Here is a 26,914-nt window from a genome sequence, read left to right on the forward strand (position 1 = left end):
CTTAACTTAACATGACTTGTAATTATGATTAGAAAAAAATTATGTAAATTGATAAGACAAATAAAGATGATATATTTAGTCAATTATACATAGAATTTTTTTATGTCATCCAATACTTAGAAGTATTTTAATACGTCAAAGTTAGAAAAAGTGAAAATCTTAACTAAGTCCAAGATACAATTATTCTAATTATAGATAGGAAAATAACACATACGATTCTATTTTAAAAATTAGAAAATATCAGTTATCGTAGTTTCGACCGAAGATTTTAATATAGGATTTCTTTAAAGAAAAATAAATCGTATCTAATCGTTTCTCGTAGAATAACTTAACAAATATAGAATTTCGTTTATCTACACTTTATACGAACAAGTTAAACGTCTAAGACTAAAATTTTCCAGTTTATTTCGTTATAAAAAAAATCTTTATAAATAACATACATTATTTTATCCCTGCAATTCCAAGAATAATCCGATTTTTAGACCTCAAAGTTTTTCCTTCTAAGAGAAAACTTTTATTATCATTGCCTTTATCATACATTTCCAACCATTTAAACATTTAAAATTGGAATACTCAGACATAACAGACACGATCTTTTTTTGTCTTTTTTACAATTGTAAAAATATTATCTCTTGTGTAAACTCTTCTTATTCGATAAACTTCATTCAATTTCTTTGTTTTAATTTTTCTTTCAAAATTCAAATTTATCATTGTTATGGTGACTTCGATTTTGACTATAATTAGTCATAGTCTGTATATAAATATAATTAACTATAATTAATTTAGAATTCATAGCTCTGTCATATAAACGCGTGTGTATATCTTATATATAATTTATCATATTATTTTGTCTCCCGATTAAATTGGCGATCGAGCTTCCACTCGGCTTAATTCTGCAACATAATGCATGGGAAGCAAAGCTCTATGCATTCGACAGCATACCGTACACGATGTAATAAATTACGTGTTATTTTATTGGTAGACAAAACGCGCGACGTCCTTGACTTCAGTTTTTCAAACGTCACCTCCTATTATTTGAACTAATAAGAACGGATGAAGAAGATAGATGATAAAACGTCTATTATCGGAACTAGTTGTTCGATTATTCGAAGTGTTTTGTTCCCCTAACATGTCCTGTTCCAACGACATTAGTAAAATTGACAAGTGATAAGTGACAAGTAGATTACAAATCTCTTTGTCGTAACAAAAATTTCAACTTTTGTATAATATTTCATTATTTTAATATTGGGGCAATATTAACTTAAATGAGAATTTACTTACTTCGAAATTTCATTCGTTTCATTTATTAAACTTTCTAGAAAAAAGATTCGTATGATAATTTGCAATTTTTTTTTTTATATATAAAATTTCACGAATAATATTACATCTATAATGGAATAAAAAAAATTATAATTGACAATATATTTTATCATTTTATTTGCTATTATCACTATATCATATCATTATTTTAGTATATTATTACGCACTATATTATTATAATTTCTTTTGCAAATTATCTTGTCTTTTCTAAGATAAAATGTATTCGAAATTTATACCGATAAAACATTAAATCGATACGATGGAGCGTGAATCGCTAGTAGCTGTTACGAACATCATAAATGATTTTCCCTACCTATAATGACCTATAATTTCGGCTTTAAATAGCATCCAGGCATCGATGTACATACAAAGTATCTCATTAAATGGAAAAACAATACGGAAATTGTGACACGATTGAAAGTGAGCAATTTAAATATATATGTTCACGATTTATTAATGTAATGAAAGTATTTATATCTTATATATGTTCGAAAATGTACTCTTGTTTATTAAACATTCTCGTAAAATCATTCTTTTCCTTTCTTCTACCCTTCTTTTTGTATCGAAAATAATAGTAATAATAGTTTTTTTTTTAATACATCATAAATATGACATTTATTTAAAATATTACTAGAACTTTCGTTCACAGCAAGGTCGATCGAATTCCTGCCACATATACGCTATAATACACATTAAGAGGGTGCACTCTTGCGTAAAGAATCAATATCATCTTTCATTAAAAATTTTCTACCCTTGAAACTTTCTTCTTCGATATTCCGTATTAAGAAATAATTTTTTTTTTTTTCGATATTTAAAAATAATATTTAATATCCTCTTTTTAATATTTAAATTGTAATAAATATCATGCACAAAAAAAAGATTAATAGATGCTTTTTATTTATAACTTGTTCAATAAATTTTTTATAAAATTATATATTTTTTTTACTGATTAAATTCGTTGCTCTCCAGTGATTTCTTTCGAATTTTCACTTTTTTTCTTTTCATAATAAAATTATTATTATTAATTTCTATTATTATTAATCATTTCAATTTTTATGCTAGAACATACTTTACTTAGAATATTATCTTTTTATATGTTATATGTTACAGACACAAGAGACTTGAAAATTTGGAAACTAAAGTAAAATTAACAAATTTTCTTTGTTCATTATTTGTTATGATAAGATAATTTTTTTTTCTATCACAATCACACAAACAATTTCGATTAAGATATATCATATACAGTCAAAATATCTATTTCATTTTGAGATTATCTTATCAAATAAAATTAATTTTACTAACTGGCAGATTAACAAAAAAAAGCATTTGATAATCAATTATTATTATAAGAACTGTCTAGCATTTAAATATTTTAATTAAAGCTTGTTAAAGATAAACATAACTTAAGATTGTAATGATATTACTTCAAAAATGAATTTTATGACGATTTTTAAATGATTTGAAGCGAAATATGTAATGGAATATATTTACAGTTATATTTGCATAAATTTAAATCTATAATTAATACCGTTATTCAACATCAAAATAATGTCTAAATAATAATTTCATTCAATAATTTCATATCTAATGAATAATTTTAACTAATAAGTAAATGAAAATTAAATCTTGAGAAAAAGTTAAATAAAAATATTTCCAGAAACATTATTTTTTTTAGAATAATCAAATCAAATATATTAGATACTTAATGTAAGATACTTAATTTAATCATGTTTGGATTGAATCCACTAATTTAAATATAAACTTTCATTGTTTAAGTAAGAAGATAAAAAAATATTATTTCTTGAATTTGTTTCTACATATACAGCTTATACGTTTAATTTAACAATGGATAAAATATTGAATTCTCGATTTCAATTATGACTTGATATAAGTGATATAATTGTAACCAATTTTAGATTAAATAACACAAAAAAATATATTTTGCAACAGAGAAAGAACAGAAAGATTAATGTAGAAAATTTTCTGGATAAATATTTTTTATTTGATTCAAATAATCACGCATGACGACATAAATTTAAAATAATATATATCCATCATGCGATAACATCATCGGTTTACAAATTTCTTATATCTATATCTGGTTCACAAATTCGGTGATTAATACTGGATTTGACTAGTTAACTTAACACTAACAGCCAACTGAAAAATGTATACATAACAAGAAAGAGAAATACAATTTTAACGTATTATTAATAAATTGATGCAAGCTATACATATTTCAAGTTATAATAATATAATTATGGCACACAATCTACAGCATACAAAATATAATAATAAAAATGCATATATACGATTCAAATTGAATTTATCATTCGATTATTGTTTAATATATATATATATATATACGTATATATCGAACATCTAACTATAATAAAAATGATATTACATATTTCCAGAGAAATTTACGACATTCATATCGCAGCAATAATACCGTACTCGTGTAGCCGTTTGACATATACGACGTTATATGACATCCTTTGATCATCGATCCGAGTAAATAACACCGATCGATTTTTCTCTACGGCATAATAACATCTATCCCGCTGGTGTATGGCTTCGTAATTCCACGAAGTCGCGCCATGACTTCCCGCGCGTCGATTCAAAACGCATTCCCTTCCATACGCCTGCCCGCCTTTTATTCCTCGCAATGGTATTTTCTGCGGCGTACACCACCGATTACCATTAGCAACAGCAAAATCCCGTCTCGATCTCGGCTCGCACCACCATCACAGAAGGTATTATAATGGCTCCGTTTTCTTCCCTTATCGGTGCACTTCTCCGCGAAGAATAGGTAAAGAGGATGAAACAAAAACGGAGAGTAAAGAAGAGAGTGATATAGCGATTCGCCGATTCCCTTCCACCATGTTTCATTTTCTTCCCCACTGCAAAACTTTGTGGCCGTGAATGCATCTGCTCAGGGAGCTGTTACTACCCTTCGAACTCCCACTTCCAGAACTCGACACGCTTTCAGATCTTCTGATCGATTTCTTAGTAGGATCTAACAGCCGGTCCAACATCTGACGAATGGTGCTGTGTTTGCGGTTAAATGGATTGGTGTACATCTTGCTCTCTCTTCGGCCTCTTTCTTTGAGAGATGGAAATTCTTTTCGGATCTGCGTTCTGCGATCGATTATATTCGAAAGAGAACGTTCTTCTGATTGCGTTTCAAACACGGTATCACTTTTTCTTTTTTCAGTATTCGAATTTCAATTATATGTTTTACAGAGAGAATATATATATATATATGTATTATATGCTGATCGAATGCTCGAGACTAACTTTGCATCGATCTAACCTCGCTCGAATGATCGCTAAGCGTCACTTGCCGGCTTTATATATGCACAACATTCGTTATCCTTCGGTAGAGTTCGGGCAAGATCGACTTGAAGCTTTGTAGTTCATAACGCGCAAACGGCCCACAGGTGCATCGGTACGTATGTTGTATACATGCCAGACCAAGTGTAATCGCCTCTTATTTCGTGCGAAAACAGAAGATGAAAGGGTGAGAAGTTTTTGTCCATGTAATATATTTATTATCGTGCATAATATATTTTACACGCCGAAAGAAAGAAAGGTGTGTGTATATATATATATATATATATATATATATATATATATATATATATACACACCTTTCTTTCTATATATATACACACCTTTCTTTCTATATATATATATATACGTATAACATATATTCGAGGTCAATCGTATTAATCAATCAATTCGACTTTATGTTTGAAAAGTCAATTAATGAACTTTCGAAAGATAAGAATAAAAAAAAATAGAAAAGAAATAAAACTTGACTTTGAAACAGAAACGTAATGTAACATATCTTATGATGAAATCTAATAAAGATTTATATTATAAAACGAACTAAACAGAAATATGTTGTTCATAACGCAATATAATATGTACAAATTGTTTCGTTCAAAATATAAATGGATAATTGTTTTTGACAACACCAGATTCGTGTTTAATTCATATATGTCTCGCTTTGTATACATGTGAAATTCGAAAATTTTTTAAATATAACGATTACTATAATGATTATTTATTTTCACAATAAGAATATTGTTAATAATGAAATTTAGAATCATTTTATATTCTCATTTTACTTTATTATTTATTTTATGAAAAATAATTCCAAATTTATGTAAAATAATTTTTTCGATAAAAATAATGAGGCAATATGAAATGATCCATTTCATCCAAATTTCTTTTTCTTATTTTCACAATTATTTGTAATTTATAATTCACAAAAATAAAATTCAATATTTTTAAAAACATGGATCATCTCATCCTAAATTTATTAATATTAATAAAAATTATTAAAGTTCTTAATGTCATAATCAACAATCAATATGCCTAATACTAAGACGTAGTAAACAAATTTGCATAAATATTAAACAATATTATTTCCGTAAATAACATTAATGATGTATATTTAATCAAGGAAATACTTTCCAATATTAGTTTTTCTTATTGCGTTATATTACCTATAATTTTCCTTATTGATGACCTTAACTTTATAACATTTAGCAAAGATTGATAAATAATTATTCCCCTCTCCTTTTTTTTAAATGAATCTAATATTTCTATCACATTAAATTGATCTTGTGCATTATGAAAATCAAGCAACCATTAAATCATGCATATAGAAAATAATGTTTCAGGACAAAGTTCCTTGGCAAAAGAATCGATCAATTTCTTCGAAATTCTTATATGAAAATGAACTATGATTAATTCAAGAGTGAAAAAAATTCTTAATTTTTTAATTGTCGATAATTATCTATATATATTATCTGTACATAAGAATATTTATCAATTTTTTTTTTAAATAATTTAATACTTATAATCTTCGTGATGACGTTAAGTAAATATGAAAATAAAATTTGAAGATAAAACATTTTCCAAATTCCATGATTATCGTTTCGAATTAATTTTTATTTCGCACTTTGTGAAATTAAATTCGAAAATCGTATTTTATCCGCATACTTTTTTCGCCAGAACGATACCGAAATATTTACTGTATAAAATCGTGTGATAACAGGATACATGATATTACAATGTTATTACATACTTGACATATTTTCTAATTTTAATTTTCGTTTCTCGAGTTATGTTATATTGTATTTATAAAAATATATTTTCGAGAATATCAAATTTTATCGAATTAAATCCAAATGTCATGGTCAATATAAAACGTAAAATTTTTTTATCTTTTATAAGAAACTGATGGTAATAGAGAGATATTTCCGCTTTCATCATTCTTTGCGAAATTGTCAAATTTAGTTAACATTAATTATCAATTTAAACTTCCTCTTCCGCTATTATTTTTTATTTTCAAAGATTAATAATAATTCAATAGTATCTTCACATAAAATAGTGACGTAGTAAAATTTCTTTTTTATTTATCATATGTGTTCGCTAATTTCATACATCGTTCCTGGAAATTCATAAGCTCAAAAATTTTAGAAACTCTTTTACACGCTCGTTTTACATAGAGAAAAGAAATACAAAAAGAAATGTTTGAGATCTTTTCGATTTTGAATATTCCTTCATATGCATATTTTACATGTATAAATTAAAAATATTAAAAATTACATATTTTTGAAAAATTGTTAATCTCACTTTTATGTTAAATAATCGAATAAATGAAATTAAACTTTAGATACCTATATCATTACAGAATAAAATTTTAAGATGATACGCGACAAATGTAATAATATATGATTAAAGAAAATCAGAAGTTACGTATTAACAAAGTATTTAGAAAATAAGAAAAAATTAATTTTATAGAATATATTTTTATTAGCATTATGTAAATTTCAATAAATTAGTCAATATTATTACACTGCGCACAAATGAAGAATATATTAATTTTCTTTATCACGTTGACATCATGCCAATTATGTGTTTATTATATAAAGATCATATTCACAATCAATATTCATGAACTATTAATTCATCAATATTAAAATCGCCAAATATCTAACAATGATAATTTATTTATTTGAGGGAACAAGATAATGCAAAATATATATTGTTTTCCAATGATCAACGATTTAAATTATTTTTTTGCGTTAAATAATTAGGATTCATAAAAGAAGTTAGTCGACTGACGTTAAAAGAAACGTAACATCTCTTTTACACATGCATAAGAGATAAAAAAAAAAGAGGTAAAAAAAATAAAAATTGATAATGGTTTCATAATTATCTAGATTGTATAAAATATGATATTACATTGTTATTAATTGTTTTGAATTTTGCACTTTGTGTTAATTTATATTAATAATGATTTTATAAAGTATATAATTTTATATTACGTATTACTCGTTAATAAATTATTTGTATAAGCAATTAATTTAATTTTATTATTAATTATGATCGAGAGAATGTAATCTTCCATAACATTTTGAGTTGAAATTTTTTTGCATGAATTTTGCAAGTCATCTATAGTCAGTTCTATCAAATAAAATTTCATCTACTATTTTAATAACAATTTTGTTCTTGCAATAAAAGAAAAGAAAAAAGAAAATCTCAAAAATATATTCAATTTATCTTTCATTTTTCAAGATTCTATAACTTTTATTAAAATCATTAATCATCTTTTATTGGACAACATAAAAAAAAAATAAATAAATAATTCTTTAAATTATTTATAAATTTCACATATTCATTACATTCTATTTGTTGCAATCAGACATCTATAAAAAAAATCACACAATAGAATCTTTTTAAACAATAATATTAAAATTTATAATTTTGCATGTCTTCTCTTTTTAGATGATCTTAAAGAATTGACGTAAATGTCTCTTAACTTTGATAGATTTTCTGTTTAATATTTACTATTCTGTTTAAAAAAAAGATAAATACACAGTTAACGAAGAATATGTACGGCATACTTATTAATTATTTATCAATTTTATAATACAAATTTTTTTTTATCAAAAATGTTCCTTATTCAAAAATCAGATGTCAAATTTGAGCAACGTACATATAAGTAAATTATAATATATTAGATACAATTATAATACCTATGTTTATTTTATTTTATTATATTATATCTGCTTTATTGCACATCAATGTGTTATTATATCTTAGCATGATATTCCTAATTATTTTTGTTTTTCTTTAATACATCAATAAGATAAATACATATTTTTACGTTTGAAGTGATATTTTATATAATTATAACATATTAGAAACATTATGATATATATAAAAAAAATTATAGATAAAGATTATTATAAAAATTTAAATATGTATGACATATATGATCGTGGAAACTATGTAACAATGATCGTGTCCTTAATACGATGGCCTCCTTAGTCATAAAGGAATCGAAGAAGTTGTGGCATATACTATATATATGCTGAACAAAACTTACTTAACTTTCATCGTATCTAGGCTGCTTACAATTGTAGTGAAAGCTAATCAAATAAAAATTTCGGAAGAAAGTTTTATTCATTATCATCGATAAATTAACAGGATAAATCCTTTAAAGGTTTAAAATTTATGGGTAATAAATTTTAATCTAATTAATATATTTTAAGCAAAATAAAAATTTAAAAAAGAAATATAAATATGAAAAATATTATTCTTATATTCTTTATTAAAATTAATTTTCCAAATCGTATATAAATTTTATTGACCATCTATCTAAAAGCACTTTGAAACAAAGAATTATTATGGTATCTTTAATCATTTATACAATCATATTAGTTTCAGTATTGAGAAGAAATTATTTTATGAAATAAAAATATATTTTATACTATTATATTCTATTTAACATAAACCATATAAAATGATATTCCAAGTGAAATATACAGGTAGTGAAAAACGGATAAAGAAATAGAAAGGAAATGAATTGATATTTTATCGTTTCAACTTGATATTTATAATTCATGAATCATAAAATATTAGAAATAAATCATTAATAAATCATTTGAAGAATAAACTCGTAATAAATTTATTGTAAAAAGAAATAATTTAACTGGAATATCCGGTTTGTGTTGGACTTTTTAGAACTTAGACCAAAAACAAAACCAGAAAAATGAGATTCTCTCTTAAAACCAGTTTGCTGATTTTTATTGTTCGCCAAAAAAAATGTCTTCACGATCAAATGACGCATTTAATTTTCCGTTAGGGAATCTTTTCATTTTCATTTACATAAAATTGACGCACATGAATAAAAAATTGTTACTTAATTTTCAATAAAATAAAAAGATTAAAACAAAGAATAAATCTTATAAGATATACTTGTTATTGAGATAATTTATAGTATAATATAGATAAGAAATAGATAATTTATAGTATAATATAGTATAAATTTATCAATATATTATTTATTAAAATAAATTCTTATAATAGCATAGCAATAAAATTATCAATTGTCCATTTGTTCGATAACTATGTATAAAAAAAAATTTTCTTTCTAATAATCTTAAAAATTATTATTATCATTTGATGTTATTGAATTTTTTACATTATTTGTGCAAAAATTTTATTACACAAAATGTGATATGTAAATAATAAATTTAATAATTTATAAAATTATTGAATTTTAATTCATTTGAATTTTAATAATATTTATATTGCATTTTCATAATATATTTACTACATTATATGTAATATATAAATTATAATATATTTAATATATCATTGTGAGATTATTAGTTTTTAATGAACGAATAATCAAAATTTGAATTTAATATCGTTCATTAAATTTTGTTTTATCATCGATTATTATCGATCACATTTTCGAAAATAGAAATCTGCTATAAATTCTATTAATATATATATTAATAAAAATTAAAATCTCAATGTGAATCCTCACGAATAATCAAAATATTTATATAATTAATAATCGTAATGTATTTGTCAAAAGTTTACATACTTTTAAATTCTAAATTTTAATTTCCGTTTGTCATGTAAATTACATTCAAAGTTTAAAAACTTTTTAAACTTGTCACACTTTTTATACAATGTAACAACATACGTTTAATATGCATCACGATAATCCATCGTGAATGTCCTTTCAAGGTTACCGAGGTTATTGACTTAATTTCAAAAGTTAAATCAGTTATTGCTCTTGAAATAAAAACAGGAATAATTGAACGCTTTGATATATTTCTTTTTTCCGTGATATGATAATATTTTTCGAAAATTATTCCAAATCTTAAAATTAAAAAAATAAATTAGGCCAACGATTGATAAAATGAAAGTACAGGAAGGAATGGAAGAGATATAGAAAGTATAGGGATAAAATATTCGAAAAATATTCGCAAAGAATATTATTATAAAAAATGTACTATACTATAAATCAAGTATTCTCAATGAAAATATACATCGAAATATACATATGAAATAAATGAATAAAAATGATTCCTGAAAAAATATACAAGAAGTATATAAAAATATATATAAAAATTGATAGATGCGTGCGTGAATGTCCTAGAAATTTTTTTCGTTGGACTCAATCATTTGGTCAGCCCACATTCAATAAGAAGTGAAAGTGCATACACGTGTCAATATATGTAATACATTCACGTTCATCAAAAGATTCAATGAATAATCTTAAATTCAAGGGTATTCTAGGTCACTGTCATCGTCAAATATTTGGTAAACGCGAATGATTGACTAGATATGTAAATCATATTTGCCAATGAAATGATCTTTCTTTCTTTCTTTTTTTTTTTTTTTTTTTTTTTTAATACTCAAGGAAAGAAATAATGTTCTCTTCGAGTAAATGGATTTTTCATTTTTTTGTACGAAAGAAAGCAACATGTAAAGATACTTAAAAATTCAAAAGTTTCTTTCTTTTTTTTTTTTTTTTAATACTCAAGGAAAGAAATAATGATCTCTTCGAGTAAATGGATTTTTCATTTTTTTGTACGAAAGAAAACAACATGTAAAGATATTTAAAAATGCAAAAGTTTCTTTCTTTTTTTTTTTTTTTTTTAATACTCAAGGAAAGAAATAATGTTTTCTTCGAGTAAATGGATTTTTCATTTTTTTGTATCAAAGAAAGCAACATGTAAAGATATTTAAAAATGCAAAAGTTTCTTTCTTTTTTTTTTTTTTTTTTTAATACTCAAGGAAAGAAATAATGTTCTCTTCGAGTAAATGGATTTTTCATTTTTTTGTACGAAAGAAAGCAACATGTAAAGATACTTAAAAATTCAAAAATTTCAAGAAATATTCTATTATCTTTAATTTTTTTTAATATTACTTTAATTCTTATACTAATTTATATCAAATGTCCGGGTTTCTATACAATTCTGTAAAAGTATACTAAAACGACTTTGAATTCTTACATTTGAATATTTTTATGCCGATTTTTATCAATAAGAGAAATATAAAAATGGATATACTTTCGTCAATATAAAACTGGAGGATTAATATAAAACTCTTCATGCGTAAAGATAAACGTGTACAACTTTAAATATTGCAACACGTTTTGCACGGAATAAAAATCGCGTGTAGTAAATTGATCAGTGAATATTAATTTACCGATAGTTGTAAACGTTAAGGAATAATAAATGTTTTCGCCGCCTGAAAATTTCCCAATCCCAATCGTGAATATCAAATCTACACACATATACACCGACGAAAAGTTCAACGGAACAAAGTATCCATATTGGCTGGCACAAATGTAATTTGTGAACTGTCTTACAAGTGTCTCGGAGAGATAGAAATGTAGACCATGTCAAAAATTAGTTCACGTAATATCGGGTACGATATTGAAGAGTATTTCGCATATCTTCTATATGACTAACACTTTATTTCAGAATACTATGAGATGACTACCCTCCATTGTCTCTAATTATCTTATCGTAATATGTCTCTTCATTTGCGATTTCAGTGCGTGCATTGATTATTAATTGGCTTATTTGAAACAGTGCGTTGTTCTGTCTCTCGAGAAGGCGCTAAGAAAAGGAAGACAAAGAATCGAAGTGGAGAAATACCTAGAGAATAAGAAGAGATTTATCCATAAGTAACTTTCAATGTTTAATTGTTTTTAAATGTAGATTAGCCTGTTAATTATTGATAGCCTTTACGGGACACAGAAATCGTAGAAATCGAGAGAAAAAAAAAAAAAAAAGTCCATGTGTGCGTTAATAATGACGCATATACTACGCCCCTCATTAGCATTCTACAAAGATCGTATTATTTATGCAACATAATTTTTTTTTTTTTTTATACTAAGTGACTTTTGTAGGAATATTCCTTTAACAGTTTCGATCGTCAAAAAGTTTTGAAAGACAATTTTGCAAAACAATGGTACAAATCCAATTTTCAAATTGGATAATTGGATAATTCAATTGGTTAAGATATCGTAATCATATTACACGTAAAAAACAAAGTATAAATTATTATTGTAATTGCAATAATTATACATAATCATTTTATGATATATTATATTTTAATTGTTTAAAATTTAGATTTGTATCATTTTGCTTTAATAAATTTCAATAATAAATTTGTATTAAAATTTAGAACGAAGGAATAAAGAATATTTAAAAATAAATTTTTAAATAAGAAAAACCAACTTCCTTAAGTGAAAATTAAATGGAATTAATTTCTGTATAATTTCTGATCTGAAATATTTCGAATTTTCTTTTTTTTTTTATAATTATAGATCATTATCATTGATAGATAAATTGCATATTAATGTGTAAAAAAATAACCAATTTATCATTACAATTGACGTATTACTTCGTAAAAAAAAAAAAACAATCATATATGATAATTTAATATAATTTAATATAAAAGAAAAGTCTATTCTGTGTGTGTTTTTATATTAATAATTAAATAAGTTGTTAACAAAACAGAATTCAATCAGTGCAAACGACCAAAGTGCAAATGATCAATCAATGTGATATAAAAATAGAAAAGTCATTCTCCATTGACATTACGACACGAAAACGATATATCAGTGGGAAATTTGCTAGATTAAATTAGGGAAATAATTGGCATAAAAAATTCTTCAAATTGTTTATCAAACGTTTACTTATTTCAGAATTAATCGTTCGCAAAATAAATAATAATTATAAAATTTTTTAAAAATACAGAAAATTTTGATCCAAAAAATTGTTGGAAATTTTGTTAAAAACTTTATTACAAATTTATTATTTTTTATTTATGATGGATTAATAATTTCAATTCTAGATTATGTAAATGATTAGATTTTTTTTTGAATGATGTAAATTGTTATAAAATTTATTAGTATAAATAATGAATAAAAACAAATTCCAATAATTATGTTAACATAAATATTATCTTAAGTGACATGTTTTAATATAGTGAAATAAATTTAAAAATTTTATGAAATATAATATTTAATTATTAATTACGTTTTACCTTCGCCTTAAAAGAAGAGGGATTGGTTTTCTATATATTTGCGTAATTCTATAAATTTGAATTCACAGAAATGAATATATATATGTATATATATAAAGAAAAAAAAATCAAGGAAAAAAAGTTTGCGCATATAAAATGAAAATTAGATTAAATTATTCAATACATATAGATTTTAAAATTAAAATATATGAAAACTTGATTCAAGATATGGAAAGTATATACGATACAATATACTTCTTGAGATGGAACAAGAATTTCACACGGCTTCTTCGAACAATATCAAAGAATTAGGTAATCACCATTGGTGTCTATTTCGAATGGAAAGGTCAATTGCTTCATTTGATCTAGTGACGCACGTACAAGTTGAATTCAAAGAATAACGAACATGATTGATACATCTATTAACAAAGAATGTATTATTTTTGCCAATTCGATAAATATTCAATTATTTTAATTATCTTAAAATCTTTCATTAAAACAGAGAAAGAAGAAAAATTCTTGTACATATATCTGATCAAGAAGATGATTCTTCTTTCTTATCTTTTTCTTTATCATATCATTTTTCTATATCAAGAAAATATACTTGAATATTTTTTTTTTAACTAATATAATTTTTAGAATAAAGTCAAATTTTTAATTATTTTTTATATACGTGAAATTATACACGAATTTTTGTAATATAAATTAATATGATTTTTGAATTTATATTATTTGTGCATATTTTAATTTTCTTGCACTCAGTATATTAAACAATAAAGTTATGAGAATATATTCCGTCTATACATAGAAAATATTGATTTCCTTCGACAATAGCATATTCGGGACAATACCTACTTGTCTTTCCTCAATGGCTCAAGTACTATTGATTGAGATATTTTTATATTGTGTTTAAGAGAATATGTCAAGAAATATCTTTAAATAAAAATTTTAAAAATTCCTTGAATTATTCCTTATAATAATATTTATATGAAAAATGTGTAATACATTAAGTCAAAAAATAAATATTTTGCAATAAAATAAATAAAATATATTATTCTTGTTATTACACTTGTTGCTATATTATCATCGTACATTTCAGACATATTATTTTTAATATGTCTGTTGAAAAATAATTTTAATTCTGAAAGCAAAGCAAATCATTATATAAATGTCGTAAAGAAATCTCTGCTCTTGTTTGAATATAAAATATCGATAACCTATCTATCGCCTAGAAGACATTGTTATTGCAAAGAACTCTAAATAAAGAACTCCGCTGAAATGTTAAGAATTATTATATCCCGAATAATATATAAAATAATTTTTAAAGATCGTATATCGTATTAATCTATTCTTTATAATTATAATTATAAATTTTATAACAATTATACTTTTTCTAAAAAATAATCGAAAATAATAAAAAATTATGCAAATCGTTTTGTTATAAATTTTTCGTTATAATTTTGACTAATCGATCGATCGATCGGGTCTTGTAAAATTTATAAATAATATATCGAAAAAAAATTTATTACAAATAATCATTTATTTATTTTTTTAAATAATAAAATATAAGTTTTATATATAAAAAAAAAAGAAAGAATTGAATTATTCATTCGTGAATTTTTAAATTTCTCTTTGTTCAGAGTTTTCAGCAATTTATGTTCCCCCTTCAATTATCTCTTATCCTTTTATACGTTAATTCAAAAAAGAAAAATTTTTCAGAAAGGAGAAGAAGGGTCATAAATAGAGAAAAGGAGAGAAATGGACAAAAGTTTGATCAATCTTGGAAAAATTCATAGAATTTCATCTTGAAGACCCTTGGACGATTGTAATGAAGATCATTGTAGTAGAACAATGAAGAAAGAATCTTATGGTGAATATTGGAAGATTTATAAGATGCCAAGATAATTTGTTGTTAAGGGAATGAAAAGAAAGAAAATAAAGGATAAGTCCGAAATATGCTACCACAAATCAAGAAATTTAATTTTAGAAAAACAACAATTTATTCTTCTTGTTTCTGCACTTAAAAGTAATAATTGCCCTGGTGAGTTGAAACAACCATAAATCTAATTTAGAAATTTTTGAAAGGCTCAAAATTTTCTTTTGCACGATGTAACTGTGAGAAATAATAATTGTTATTAATTCTCTTTTTACTTCTTTTTAGCATAATTTAATATATTTCAATTAAATTGAATTTTTATCGTTAACAACTTAAATCGATAAAATCACATAATTTAATAAAAATTTCGTGTAAATTAAATGTTTTAATGAGATAAAACGTACAATTTGAAATTCATCGATTCGGTTAAACTAAACTTTGCTAGGTGCAAATTTCTACCTGGACGTGTCATAAATAAGGGATTTTAAAGATTCCAACGGTTTAAGAGAAAGTAAAAGAACAAACTTTTGAAGAAATTGCTTGATCACCCACCGCTATTGAAAATACTTGCCCCTCTTCTGGGCAAGGCTAGGTAAAAAAAGAGCCTCAAATTCCATTGGCAATTTAAATTGATATATTCGAAAAATTGGCCAATCAACGCGCTTTAACAAAATATAAGGTCAACCTGATATAATATAAGATAAACCCGAGCGAGGTGTCGAACAAAAGCAAATCAACAATCGAAGGAATCACTTCAAATCGGAGATTAGCATCGCTCGAGAATTATTCGAATGGTTCTTCATCATCGATAGATACACAAATTTTACTTTGCAAGGTAAGCTTTTGTTGTGAATATTATAGTAAATAAATTGCAAAGTAATTACAAAATAAAATTGTATTATTTTTTTTTTCTTTCGATTTATTTTTCAAATCAATTAATCGAAATAGAATTGCATTTTAATATATATATATAAATAGATATATTTTACGTAATTATGTCTTATCTTATTTGCATATTTAATCGTATTTTAATTAAATAATTTGTTGTAAACGGCAAAAAGTTATTTTTAATCTAATCAAATTTTAATATGAGCGATATTTGCAATCGGACGAACGTGACACTTCGTGACACATTATTTATACAATGATCGAGATATTCCGCGAGTTTGTTTATTATAAGACAGTTGTAACCTTAGTTTGGTAAACGATATTCAATTGTAAATATAAAAAAAAACTCGCGATACAATATCCATGACATTGTACAAACCATGATATTGTGTCACGAAATATCTCGTCCGTATTTTGGATTTCTATTAGCAAATTTCTAAAAAACTATACACTTTCAAATATTTTTAAGAAAAATATTTCGAATAAAACAAACTTTAAATATTCCGAAAAATAGAAATTTAAATTAATCGAGTCAGATTGTGATGAAAACATGTTTCATCAATTTTAAATAATTAAAGTTGAAACTTGAATTTATGAATAATCCTCTACTGTATCTTACATACATGAAAATTAACACGAATTTTTCGATTTTATAGAATGTACAGATTCTACTGAAAAATTGACAAGCAAAAGTTGAGTTCAATTTGTTCAGAACGGACGAAACGTGCTATGGATTGCAAGCTTGAACCACCATCGTCCATATTCGTTAAGCATAATATTCTAATAATGAGGAAAAAATGGAAAAAACAATGATCTCTAAAAATTATATTGGAGATGTGTATAAAGAATCTTATCTTTACTGAGACGGGTGCCACGACAAAAGAAAAATTTTATTAGAAATAAGAATGATTAACCTACATTTTCAAAATGATTGTAGGTGAAGCAAAAGAAAATAAATTATATATTAATAATTCTCTACCTCCGTGTTATCATCATTATTTAATTAATCGTAGACATCTTTAAAGAACTACCACTTCATACGCGAAGATCACGCCACGACAAAAGTGATGATCTTGTGACAATGCATTTTCAAAATGAGTGTAATTCAAGCAAAGGAAAATAAAGATTTTCTACCTCCGTATTATCATCATTATTTAATTAATCGCATATCTGAGAATGTAAGATGAAAATTACGCTATGATAAAAGAATAATTTTACGGAATAATTATTATGATCAATCTCACATTTTCAAAATGATCGTAATTCAAGCGAAAGAAAATTAAGATTTTCATCATGTTTATAATGCTATAATAAAATAATTATTTAATTAATCACGTGATAACATCTTTATTGCAAAGAATTGCCATCTCATTCGGGAAGAGTGAGAAAAATGAAGAAAATTGCCACGATACTAGTATGATCAATCTAAAAGTTTAAAGATGAGATCGAAAATCTACCATCACTCTATCATCATTCGTTGCCATCAACTATCATCTATCCTAGTTTAAATCGAAGATTAAATCAAGTCTTAATTCCTGTGACTTTACTTTATTCGAGAATAATTTTTTACTCGATAAATTATTATTTTGCGAAGTAAATTCTTAATTTCTAATTCTTATTTAAAATGGATCAAAAAAGAATTGGAAATAATTGAAATTTATATAAGAAGATATGAAAAAAGAATTCGCATCGCAAGGGTTGTATGTTAATTAAATAACGTATGTTAATTGAATAATCCATGTCACAAATTATTAAGAGATCGATGAATATCTTTGATTAAGATCGAGACATGGATATGAATCTATAAATCTTAAATATATGTATTTATAAATAAATCTTGATTATTTAGATTGTTCTCAATCAAGATTAACACGAATTGTTTGAATTGAATCAAAAAGAAGAATGTTCTACAGAAATTTGATCAGCGTAAATTCAACATCTCGCCCAAAATATACAGAATTGCAAACTCAAATACACAAAAGATACACAAGCTTCATCCTGATTCATCGCTTCGTTTTGTATGATTCTAATTATGTATAAGGGAGAGATTTCATTTTCATCGACAATCTTGACTACATTTAAAAATGATTGCAGTTCATACGTTTTACAAATGTTTGATCATAGTTAATAAATTAAAATAATAATTCTATAAAATTAATGCAATTTTATTAAATATTCAGATTTTACGAACAACAACTGAATAATAGTAATTCAACAATCAACCAGAAAGATGCCACAGATTGGATATGTAAAGCCATCTTCTTTACGATTTCTATTATAGAAATTTTACTATTATAGAAAATGAATATCTAATTTTATCACGAGTGACAAGTGAAAATCTTGATCATAATGGGACGATTTTCTATCAACAGATCAACTTAAATAACATTTAAAATGTTTGTACATTGTAAAATAAAAAGAAGAATATACGGTTTGCATATTTGGGTATATGTTAATTAATTGGTCTATCAATTATTAAAAAATGATCTGCGATCATCAAGATAAGAATATAAATCTACGAATCATTCTGTATAATAGTCTAAATTATTTAATTTAATCTATTAATTTAATTTTATTTAATTTAATTTATAATCTAATTATAATTTTATAATCTAAATTATAAAATTAATATTAATCTTTTTTATTGAATATCTAGGTTTTTGAGAAAAGATTGGACAATAAATATTTAACTTGAACAAAATGTGATATAATAGACAATATAATGATACAGTTAAATCGTGAACTCGACAAAGAGTTTGCGACTTCATTCTACATAAGGATAATGTTCTAAATAACAGATAATCATTTTATCTGTATAAATAAAAATCTCTATCACAAAGAAGATTTTCACTGTAATCAGTAATCATTTGAACATGGCATATTTTGTGTTAGAAAATTAAAGGAAGAATATTAATGACAATTAATTTGTCCATATTATCACAAATTTCAATTATTCAGGTATATAAATTTACGAATTCTGTATAATGCTCTAAATAATAATGTAAATGCTCGAAAATAATACTAATTTTTTGATTTTATTGAATGTTATAGAAACAAACACAGAAGATTCAATTATTTGTCAAAAAAATAATATGGACGGTTTGTGATTGCAAATTTTAATCATCAAGATCCTTGGACGATTTTATAAGGATGATTTTTTTTACAATATTTAAAGTCATCCTTTAATTTAATTAACATGTTTCCAATTTGATTAATTTAAATTTCTATTTTTCGCAAAACACGTACCGAGTGAAAACCTCATAAAAGATTTTATGGATATCTTGACTACATTTAAAAATGATTGTAATTCAGATTGGAAGAATGGCATTGAATACCTTTGAAATATGAATATATAAATCATCTTATAATAATAGCCTGAATTGAAATTTATATGAACTTTCTAATTTTATTGAATATTCAGATTCTGAAAAAAGATTGATTGGATTTTTAAGCAAAATTAAACAATCTGTTCGAAATGTGTCATGGGCAAGACGTGCAACGCATGGCAAATTTATATTATTAACTGCATGGAGTTACATACATTTCATTATTACGACTTCATTATGTAGAACAATTACGAATCCATAAAGAAATTTACGATGAATAAAAATCATGTTATTCATTTCCATGGATCGGTATAAAATCTTAATAGTTTTTACAAAAGCAAATGTTCCAATGAACATACACGACTGAGAATGTTATAATTGATTAAAATTGACATCCCCAAATTAGAATCTGAGCTATCAATGTGCCAAACATCAGGGGAAGCTACGGAAAAACTTGATAATAACAAAAAACATTTTTCCATAAAAAAAAAGCACATTTTGATATTCTTCTATAAAAGGACCATTATATATGGATATTAATATTTCTATAGATTTTCTTATTTGGATATTCAACATTTTTCTACAAAATCATTAAATATCGTGATATATGATATGATGATATATCTTGTATGGTTACGACATGCTTTCATCATTGAAATGTGTAATTGATTAAAAAATCAATTCACAATTCCCAAATTAAAATCCATTGTAAAATCTTAATGAAGAATATTGTTCAACAACTATAACAAGATAGTTACGACATCAATTCTTCTAAAAAAGGAGGATTAGATATGAATATTAATATTTCTATGAACCTATCAGTTTGGATATCCAAACTTTCTGTATAAAAAGTACCAGATATAAATATGGATATGAATATCCTGCATAGCAACGATTGTGAAGATTTCATTGTTGAAATTTGCTGTCACAATTGATTAAAAAATCGGTTGACATTCCCAAATTATAATCTACATTATCAGTGGGCTATTATCAAAATTGTTAATGCAAAACATTTTTTCAACAATTTACAGTATCAATGTGCTATTGTGGAAATCATTAATGCAAAACATTTTTCCAACAAAAAAAAGAAAAAACAATTTGAATATCCAAAGTATCAATTCTTCTATACAAGGATCATTAGATAGATGAATATTATCTCTATAAATCAGTTTGGGTATTCAACAGCTTTTTGTATAAAAAGTATTAGATATATGAATGAATATGCAGCATAGAAATGATTGTGAAGTTTTTATCATTGGAATTTGCTATCGTACAATTGATTAAAAAATCGATTGACGATCCCCAAATTATAATCTATACTATCAGTGCACCAAAATTAGGCACTATTATTGAAATTATCAATAAAATATTTTTCTAACGAAAGAAAGAGAAAACAATTTGAACATCCAAAGTCAATTCTTCTATAAAAAGAGCATTGGATATTAATATATAATTTAATTTTAAAATATATACTTTTTATATACATTTTACTTTCAAACCTTTAATTGTTTATTCATAATTTCCATCATTATCTATATCCTCAAAATAAAAAATCTTTAAAATATTATAATTGCCTTCTTATTATTATTTATTATTTAATTATTCATAGATATCACAATATGTTAAAACTTAGAAAATATAAATATTATGCATTTTAATAAAAAATATTTCTAAAATAATAAATTAAACTCTTCATAAATCTTTTGGTTTCCATGTGAACTAGTTATATTATACTATAGTTATATAGTTATTTTATAATTCTCCTTTATAATAATCTGTTTTTAATTAACTATTTTACTTCATTTTTTTAAATTTTACAAAATGTTTATAGATACAAAATGAAAAATATAAATATAACAATTACTAATATCAAATATTAATAACTAACTTTTTATAGATTTAATATGCCTTTTTCAAAAATAAACAATAAATATGTCCTATTTATTCTTGTTTTCAAGTTATTTCATGTTGTGATAATTTCTTTGATAGACAAAAGTAAAGGGTCGAACTAAAAGCAGTTAATTATTTACAAACAGATTTCAATATTTGAAATAAAAGATCTTATAGTTCGATTTTATTATATTTTCTCTTAATAATTTAAATTTAAATTAATAAATATTATTGCTTAATGTTAAATAATTAAATTAATATTAAATTGATTAATAATAAATAATAATAATATTAATTAGTAATAATTAATATTAATTTCTGGTTAATGATAATTAATAACAATCCTGAAAATATGTACTTATAAAATAGATATAAAACAATACAGATACAAATAACAAATCATAGAGATTATAAAAAACATTATTATTTTTCGAAATCGATATTTCAGAGTAATATGTATATAATAATATAATAATATTTCAAAATCCAATAAAATATAATAGTAATCAATATATATCAATGAATCTATCTTGTTTATGAACATATCAGATGAACATAAAGATTAGAATATCGAGAGAACAATTTAGTTTTAAATATTCCGATAGATGTCATAGATTATGCTATTAATGCAATGAAATAACTTGAAAGTGTATTTACTAATTTATCGACATAATCGATGCAATTAAAAATAATTTTATAACAAATTGTAAAGTAATAAATTTATATATTTATAATAAATATATAATTATAAATAATACTATATTTACTATATTTATAGTAAATTGTAGAATAAATGGAAAACGATCTTCTTTATTCGTTATATCGAAAAATTATCAGGACAATTTATAATTTTAATTTTTTAAAACAAAAATTTTTAAATTCTTTTTTTAAATTTACAAAAATTCCAAGATGCACAGAAATTTTATTTTGATAAAAAAATTACTAAATAAATAATTATTTGAATTCTGAAACATAAAATTGTACAAAGTGATGATGAAAATTAAAACATAAATTAATTAGATATTATGGATGATTAAAGATAATCTTTAAGCAAATTAAATACGATAAGACAAATAAATTAAATTCATTATTTCACAAGAAATTTAAGAAATCGTACACAACAATTAAAAAATTTTCCTCAAATTTTTAATTTCAAGATTGGCCCTTTTTTTAAACAATAGTATTTTATTAAATTTATCATATCGTATGATGTCAAAATAAAATTCATTTCCCTATTATATTAAAGCTATTTTAGACTTAGAAATTTCGATTCAACGAAAAGAACCAATATAAAAGAGATTTCTAAATTTTTAGAAAATGTTGGTTCTTGCTTTCAATAACATAATAATAATATAATATATTATTAGAAGAAGATTCTTTGTAAATATACTTACAAAAATATATCAATTGTATTGTTTTAAATTATTTTTGTACAAATTCTAATGTTTTAAAAACTTCTAAAAATTTCTAAAATATGAATTAAATACTTTCTATACCTACACATTTTTTTTTTTTTCTATTCGATAATGGTATCGCGAAATGTTATTAAAAATGTTACCACTGAGAAAATATATTAAAAAATAACACGAAAAGTAAAAATTTTTAATCTTTGAGAGGAATCTAACGGAAAATTCTAGATCAAAATTTGAACACAGGACGATGTTGTGAACACTAGAACGGGTCACTTTGAAATGATTGACAAACCTAAAATGTATAAGACTAATTCATTTTCGAACGAAGTTTTATGTGTAAATAAAATCACGTGATTAAAATCTAATACAAAAACAAAAATCTCGTATTTACAATTCTTGTACACTTACACACCAAGAGTTCTCTCGTTATGTGAAAGAATTTCAATCATTAATTTATAAATATCAAATTAGCAAAATTACAGAAAAATGAATAATTTTAAAAAATCGTCACCGTATGTTGAAATAATAGAGCAACCCACGAAAAATTTACGTTTTCGATACGAATGTGAGGGCAGATCAGCCGGTAATATACCTGGTGCAAGCAGTACAATAGAAAATAAAACGTGTCCTAGTATAAGAGTAAGTAGCGAAGAAATGAAGAAAGATCGATAAAATAATATGCGATAGAAATTTTCTAATTTTTAGAAAAGATTAGAATTAATATAAGGTAATAACAAATAAGATTGATTGTAGGTAATTGGATTTAAAGGTCGGGCTCTAGCTGTAGCATCGTGTGTAACGAAAGACAAACCATACAGACCCCATCCTCATAATCTGATTGGAAGGGAAGGGTGTGAAAAAGGTATTTGTACAATCGAAATCTCATCGGAAGACATGACAGTGACATTTGCAAATCTTGGTATCATGTGCGTTAAAAGGAACGACATTAAAAGAGAATTGAAAATAAGAGAGGAGATTCGTGTAGATCCTTTTCGAAGTAAACATTAAAATCCCGCTTTTTGTTTCTCGATTCGATTATGCACAGATATACAGAAACGAATCACATTTATAAAATATTTTTAAATAGCTGGCTTTGAATTCAAAAGGGATCTCAATTCCGTTGATCTAAATGCAGTGAGGCTGTGCTTCCAAGTGTTTTTAGAAGGATCGCAGAAAGGAAAATTCAACGTGCCATTATCACCGATTGTATCCGATCCTATATTCGATAAAAGTATGTTTCAATTAAACATATGTTTACATCCAATTTCTCTAAGATATGTTAATTCTTTGATTGCGCAATGAATAATTAATATTGAATAATTTAAGAGATAATACCGGATCTAATGATATGCGAGCTCAGTCATTATAGCGCATCGGTTGCTGGTGGCATGCATATGATTTTGTTGTGCGAAAAAGTTGTAAAAGATGATATACAAGTGAGGTTCTTTGAGGAGAAGAATGGGAAAGTAGTTTGGGAAGCATTTGGTGATTTTCATCCTGCTCATGTGCACAAACAAGTATGTATGTATATTTAAGTTTTACATAAATTTTACGCCAGATTAATTTGATAATTATTTAATTAATTTAATTAATCCAGACAGCGATTCGCTTCAAAACATCAAGTTATCACACGCAGGAAATTGAGGAGCCAGTCCCGGTACACATTCAACTCAAAAGGCCATCGGATGGTGCATTGAGCGAACCATTGCCTTTTCTAATGTTACCTCTCAGTCCAGGTAAATTTATTTATTAAAAATATATATATATATTCACTAGAAGAGACTGTCTTTCTTATCGACATCCTTATATTATATTTGTCTTCAAAAAAAATGATACGATTTTAATATTTTTAATGTACAAATACATTTGTAGATAATCCTAATTCGTTAAAACGAAAGAAACGAAAGATTAATAATAAGAATGAAAACATAGTGTTGAAAGAGACAGAAACGGAAACTGAGGAAAGTGAGTATTTTATTTTTCTATTATTATATTCTATAACTTAAGCAATTTCATTGTTCCAAAATTTCTAAAAGTACATTTATATGTATAAAATAATTAATTCTTTGTTACAAGTATTCATATTTATTTTCAACTAAATATTAAATACTGTCATAAATAATCACTTTGCGTGAAAAATCTAAAATATTTGTCAAAAGTAATAATGTGTATATAATGTAATAAATAATAAAGTAATTTATGTTATTTTATTTCATTAATATCTATATCTATTTTATCGTGATTGGAAGTACTGCTATAAAATTATATAAGCTGTTATACAATCAATAATCATCTTTAACGTTATTATTATCAGAATCGTCGGAAGTAATAGCTCCATTTGAATGTTCTTCAGTCGGATATAAAGAATTGTTTCCATTGCGCGCCTTGGAAATCATTTCTGAAGAACCGGAATTTGATATTCAAACTATAAGGTTAATAAAAATTTTTGTACAATTATTATGTAACGAATATAAAATAATGAATCAAAAAAAAATATATATATAATTATGAATCTAAAGGAATTTTAATGTTAACACAGAGAAGAAATATCGCCAATAGAAAACAATCCAACGCTTATTCAGTCACCTCGACCATCACCTCAATATCCATTGACAAACGGTGACGCACAAGTATCAACCGATGTGCGTCCAAAAGACCAATCTTCATATATTCAAGATATAACAGAAATACAACCTGAAGAACAGTTAATGTTAAACAAAATATCAGAATCATGTTACGAAGGATTTCATTTGTTGGAAAACGCTGGTAATTTAAATATTTTGCATTTATTATAAATGTGCATATATATATATATATATATATATATATATATATATATATATGTGCATACATATATGTTATTATTTTGATCTTATTCCGAGATAATAATTTACATAACAGGTGAAGTGGAAGAAACAAATGGTATAAATATAAATATGGATAGCTTAGAATTTGATTCGAATCTTTTGAAAATTAATTCGGAAGACCTCTATAATTTTGATATTGAAAATATGTCTGAAAATCTATCTAATATATTATCCATTTCGGATATTACTAAGGTATATATTTCATATCTATATTTCCTAATTAATCCTAGTTAAATGAATAAAAATTAATTATTATTGTTGTTGTTATTAAATTTAGATAAACGAGAGTTTAAATGAAGAGCAAGAGCAAAAGAGAAGATAGTAAAAAAAAAAAAAATAATAATGGGTAATAATTTTTCTAGAATGAATTTTTAATAATATTATTGAAGAATTATGTTTTATTTAAATAATATTTATGATATATTTTTTATCCGTACAATTGTGTATAAAAAAAATATATCATAAGTATCATTCACAAGTATCAATTTAAATGAAAATTTCTTTTAATATATTCTACAAATTTCTTTGAATATATCATATTATTAATATTGGCTGTGATGTATATTTTTATGTAAACTTTTAGAATAGTTTATTTAATTTTTTAATTATTTTTATATCAAAATTATAAATTCAATATCATATATATTAAAAATATTTATTAATTAAATAAAAATAAATAATATTAGTAATTGTAAAATATTTTGACCGTGAATTAAATCTCTTATGTATATAATGTATGTAATATCGATATAAAAATCATTTTAATGTAGTATAATCTTAATATAGATATTTTATGATGACATCAACTGATCTTGTGTAATTGCAAATTAAAATGCGAGAAGATTTTTTTTTGCGTTTAATTGTTTATAATTTTTTTTACATATTTTTTTATATACATTTAACCTTTGTATATAATGTAACTTCATTGTAATAATTTTTTGATAAAGATCAATTTCTTTAATATATTTT

The 26,914-nt window shown here is 24.1% G+C and overlaps 1 protein-coding gene and 1 long non-coding RNA gene across 7 annotated transcripts; both read left to right on the top strand.

The window, feature by feature from the left end:
• Window positions 1-4,694: 4,694 nt before the first annotated feature.
• Window positions 4,695-21,274, top strand: LOC100577307. 5 transcript variants are annotated; one of them, XR_003305058.1, is made up of 7 exons: window positions 4,718-4,843; window positions 13,913-13,998; window positions 15,406-15,727; window positions 15,848-16,397; window positions 17,107-18,895; window positions 19,107-19,408; window positions 19,502-21,274. It is a non-coding gene; the product is annotated as an uncharacterized LOC100577307 (long non-coding RNA). The 5 variants fall into 5 exon arrangements; XR_003305059.1 differs by lacking the exon at window positions 13,913-13,998 and adding an exon at window positions 12,246-12,340 and having other exon boundaries at window positions 4,829-4,843; XR_001703712.2 differs by lacking the exon at window positions 13,913-13,998 and having other exon boundaries at window positions 4,695-4,843.
• Window positions 21,275-23,203: 1,929 nt separating this feature from the next.
• On the top strand, window positions 23,204-26,282 carry LOC411712 (embryonic polarity protein dorsal). Of its 2 annotated transcripts, none has more exons than XM_016913118.2 (10): window positions 23,204-23,717; window positions 23,832-24,075; window positions 24,166-24,309; window positions 24,405-24,599; window positions 24,680-24,814; window positions 24,951-25,043; window positions 25,393-25,510; window positions 25,618-25,844; window positions 25,980-26,137; window positions 26,223-26,282. In XM_016913118.2, the coding sequence occupies exons 1-10, from the start codon at window positions 23,565-23,567 to the stop codon at window positions 26,265-26,267; spliced, it is 1,512 nt and encodes a 503-aa protein (XP_016768607.2). In that variant the 5' UTR covers window positions 23,204-23,564; the 3' UTR covers window positions 26,268-26,282. The 2 variants fall into 2 exon arrangements, with proteins under 2 accessions (XP_016768607.2, XP_395180.5); XM_395180.7 differs by having other exon boundaries at window positions 23,206-23,717; window positions 24,405-24,595; window positions 24,676-24,814.
• The last annotated feature ends 632 nt before the right edge of the window (window positions 26,283-26,914 follow it).

Source organism: Apis mellifera, linkage group LG7 (genome assembly GCF_003254395.2).
Source record: "Apis mellifera strain DH4 linkage group LG7, Amel_HAv3.1, whole genome shotgun sequence".
Lineage (NCBI taxonomy): Eukaryota > Metazoa > Arthropoda > Insecta > Hymenoptera > Apidae > Apis > Apis mellifera.

Excerpts from the sequence above, each read along its gene's own strand:
- LOC411712 (XM_016913118.2), top strand. The coding sequence starts at position 23,565 with ATGAATAATTTTAAAAAATCGTCACCGTATGTTGAAATAATAGAGCAA. Across the intron at positions 24,815-24,950 it reads AATGTTACCTCTCAGTCCAG|ATAATCCTAATTCGTTAAAA; the intron begins GTAAATTTATTT and ends ATACATTTGTAG. Across the intron at positions 25,845-25,979 it reads TCATTTGTTGGAAAACGCTG|GTGAAGTGGAAGAAACAAAT; the intron begins GTAATTTAAATA and ends TTTACATAACAG.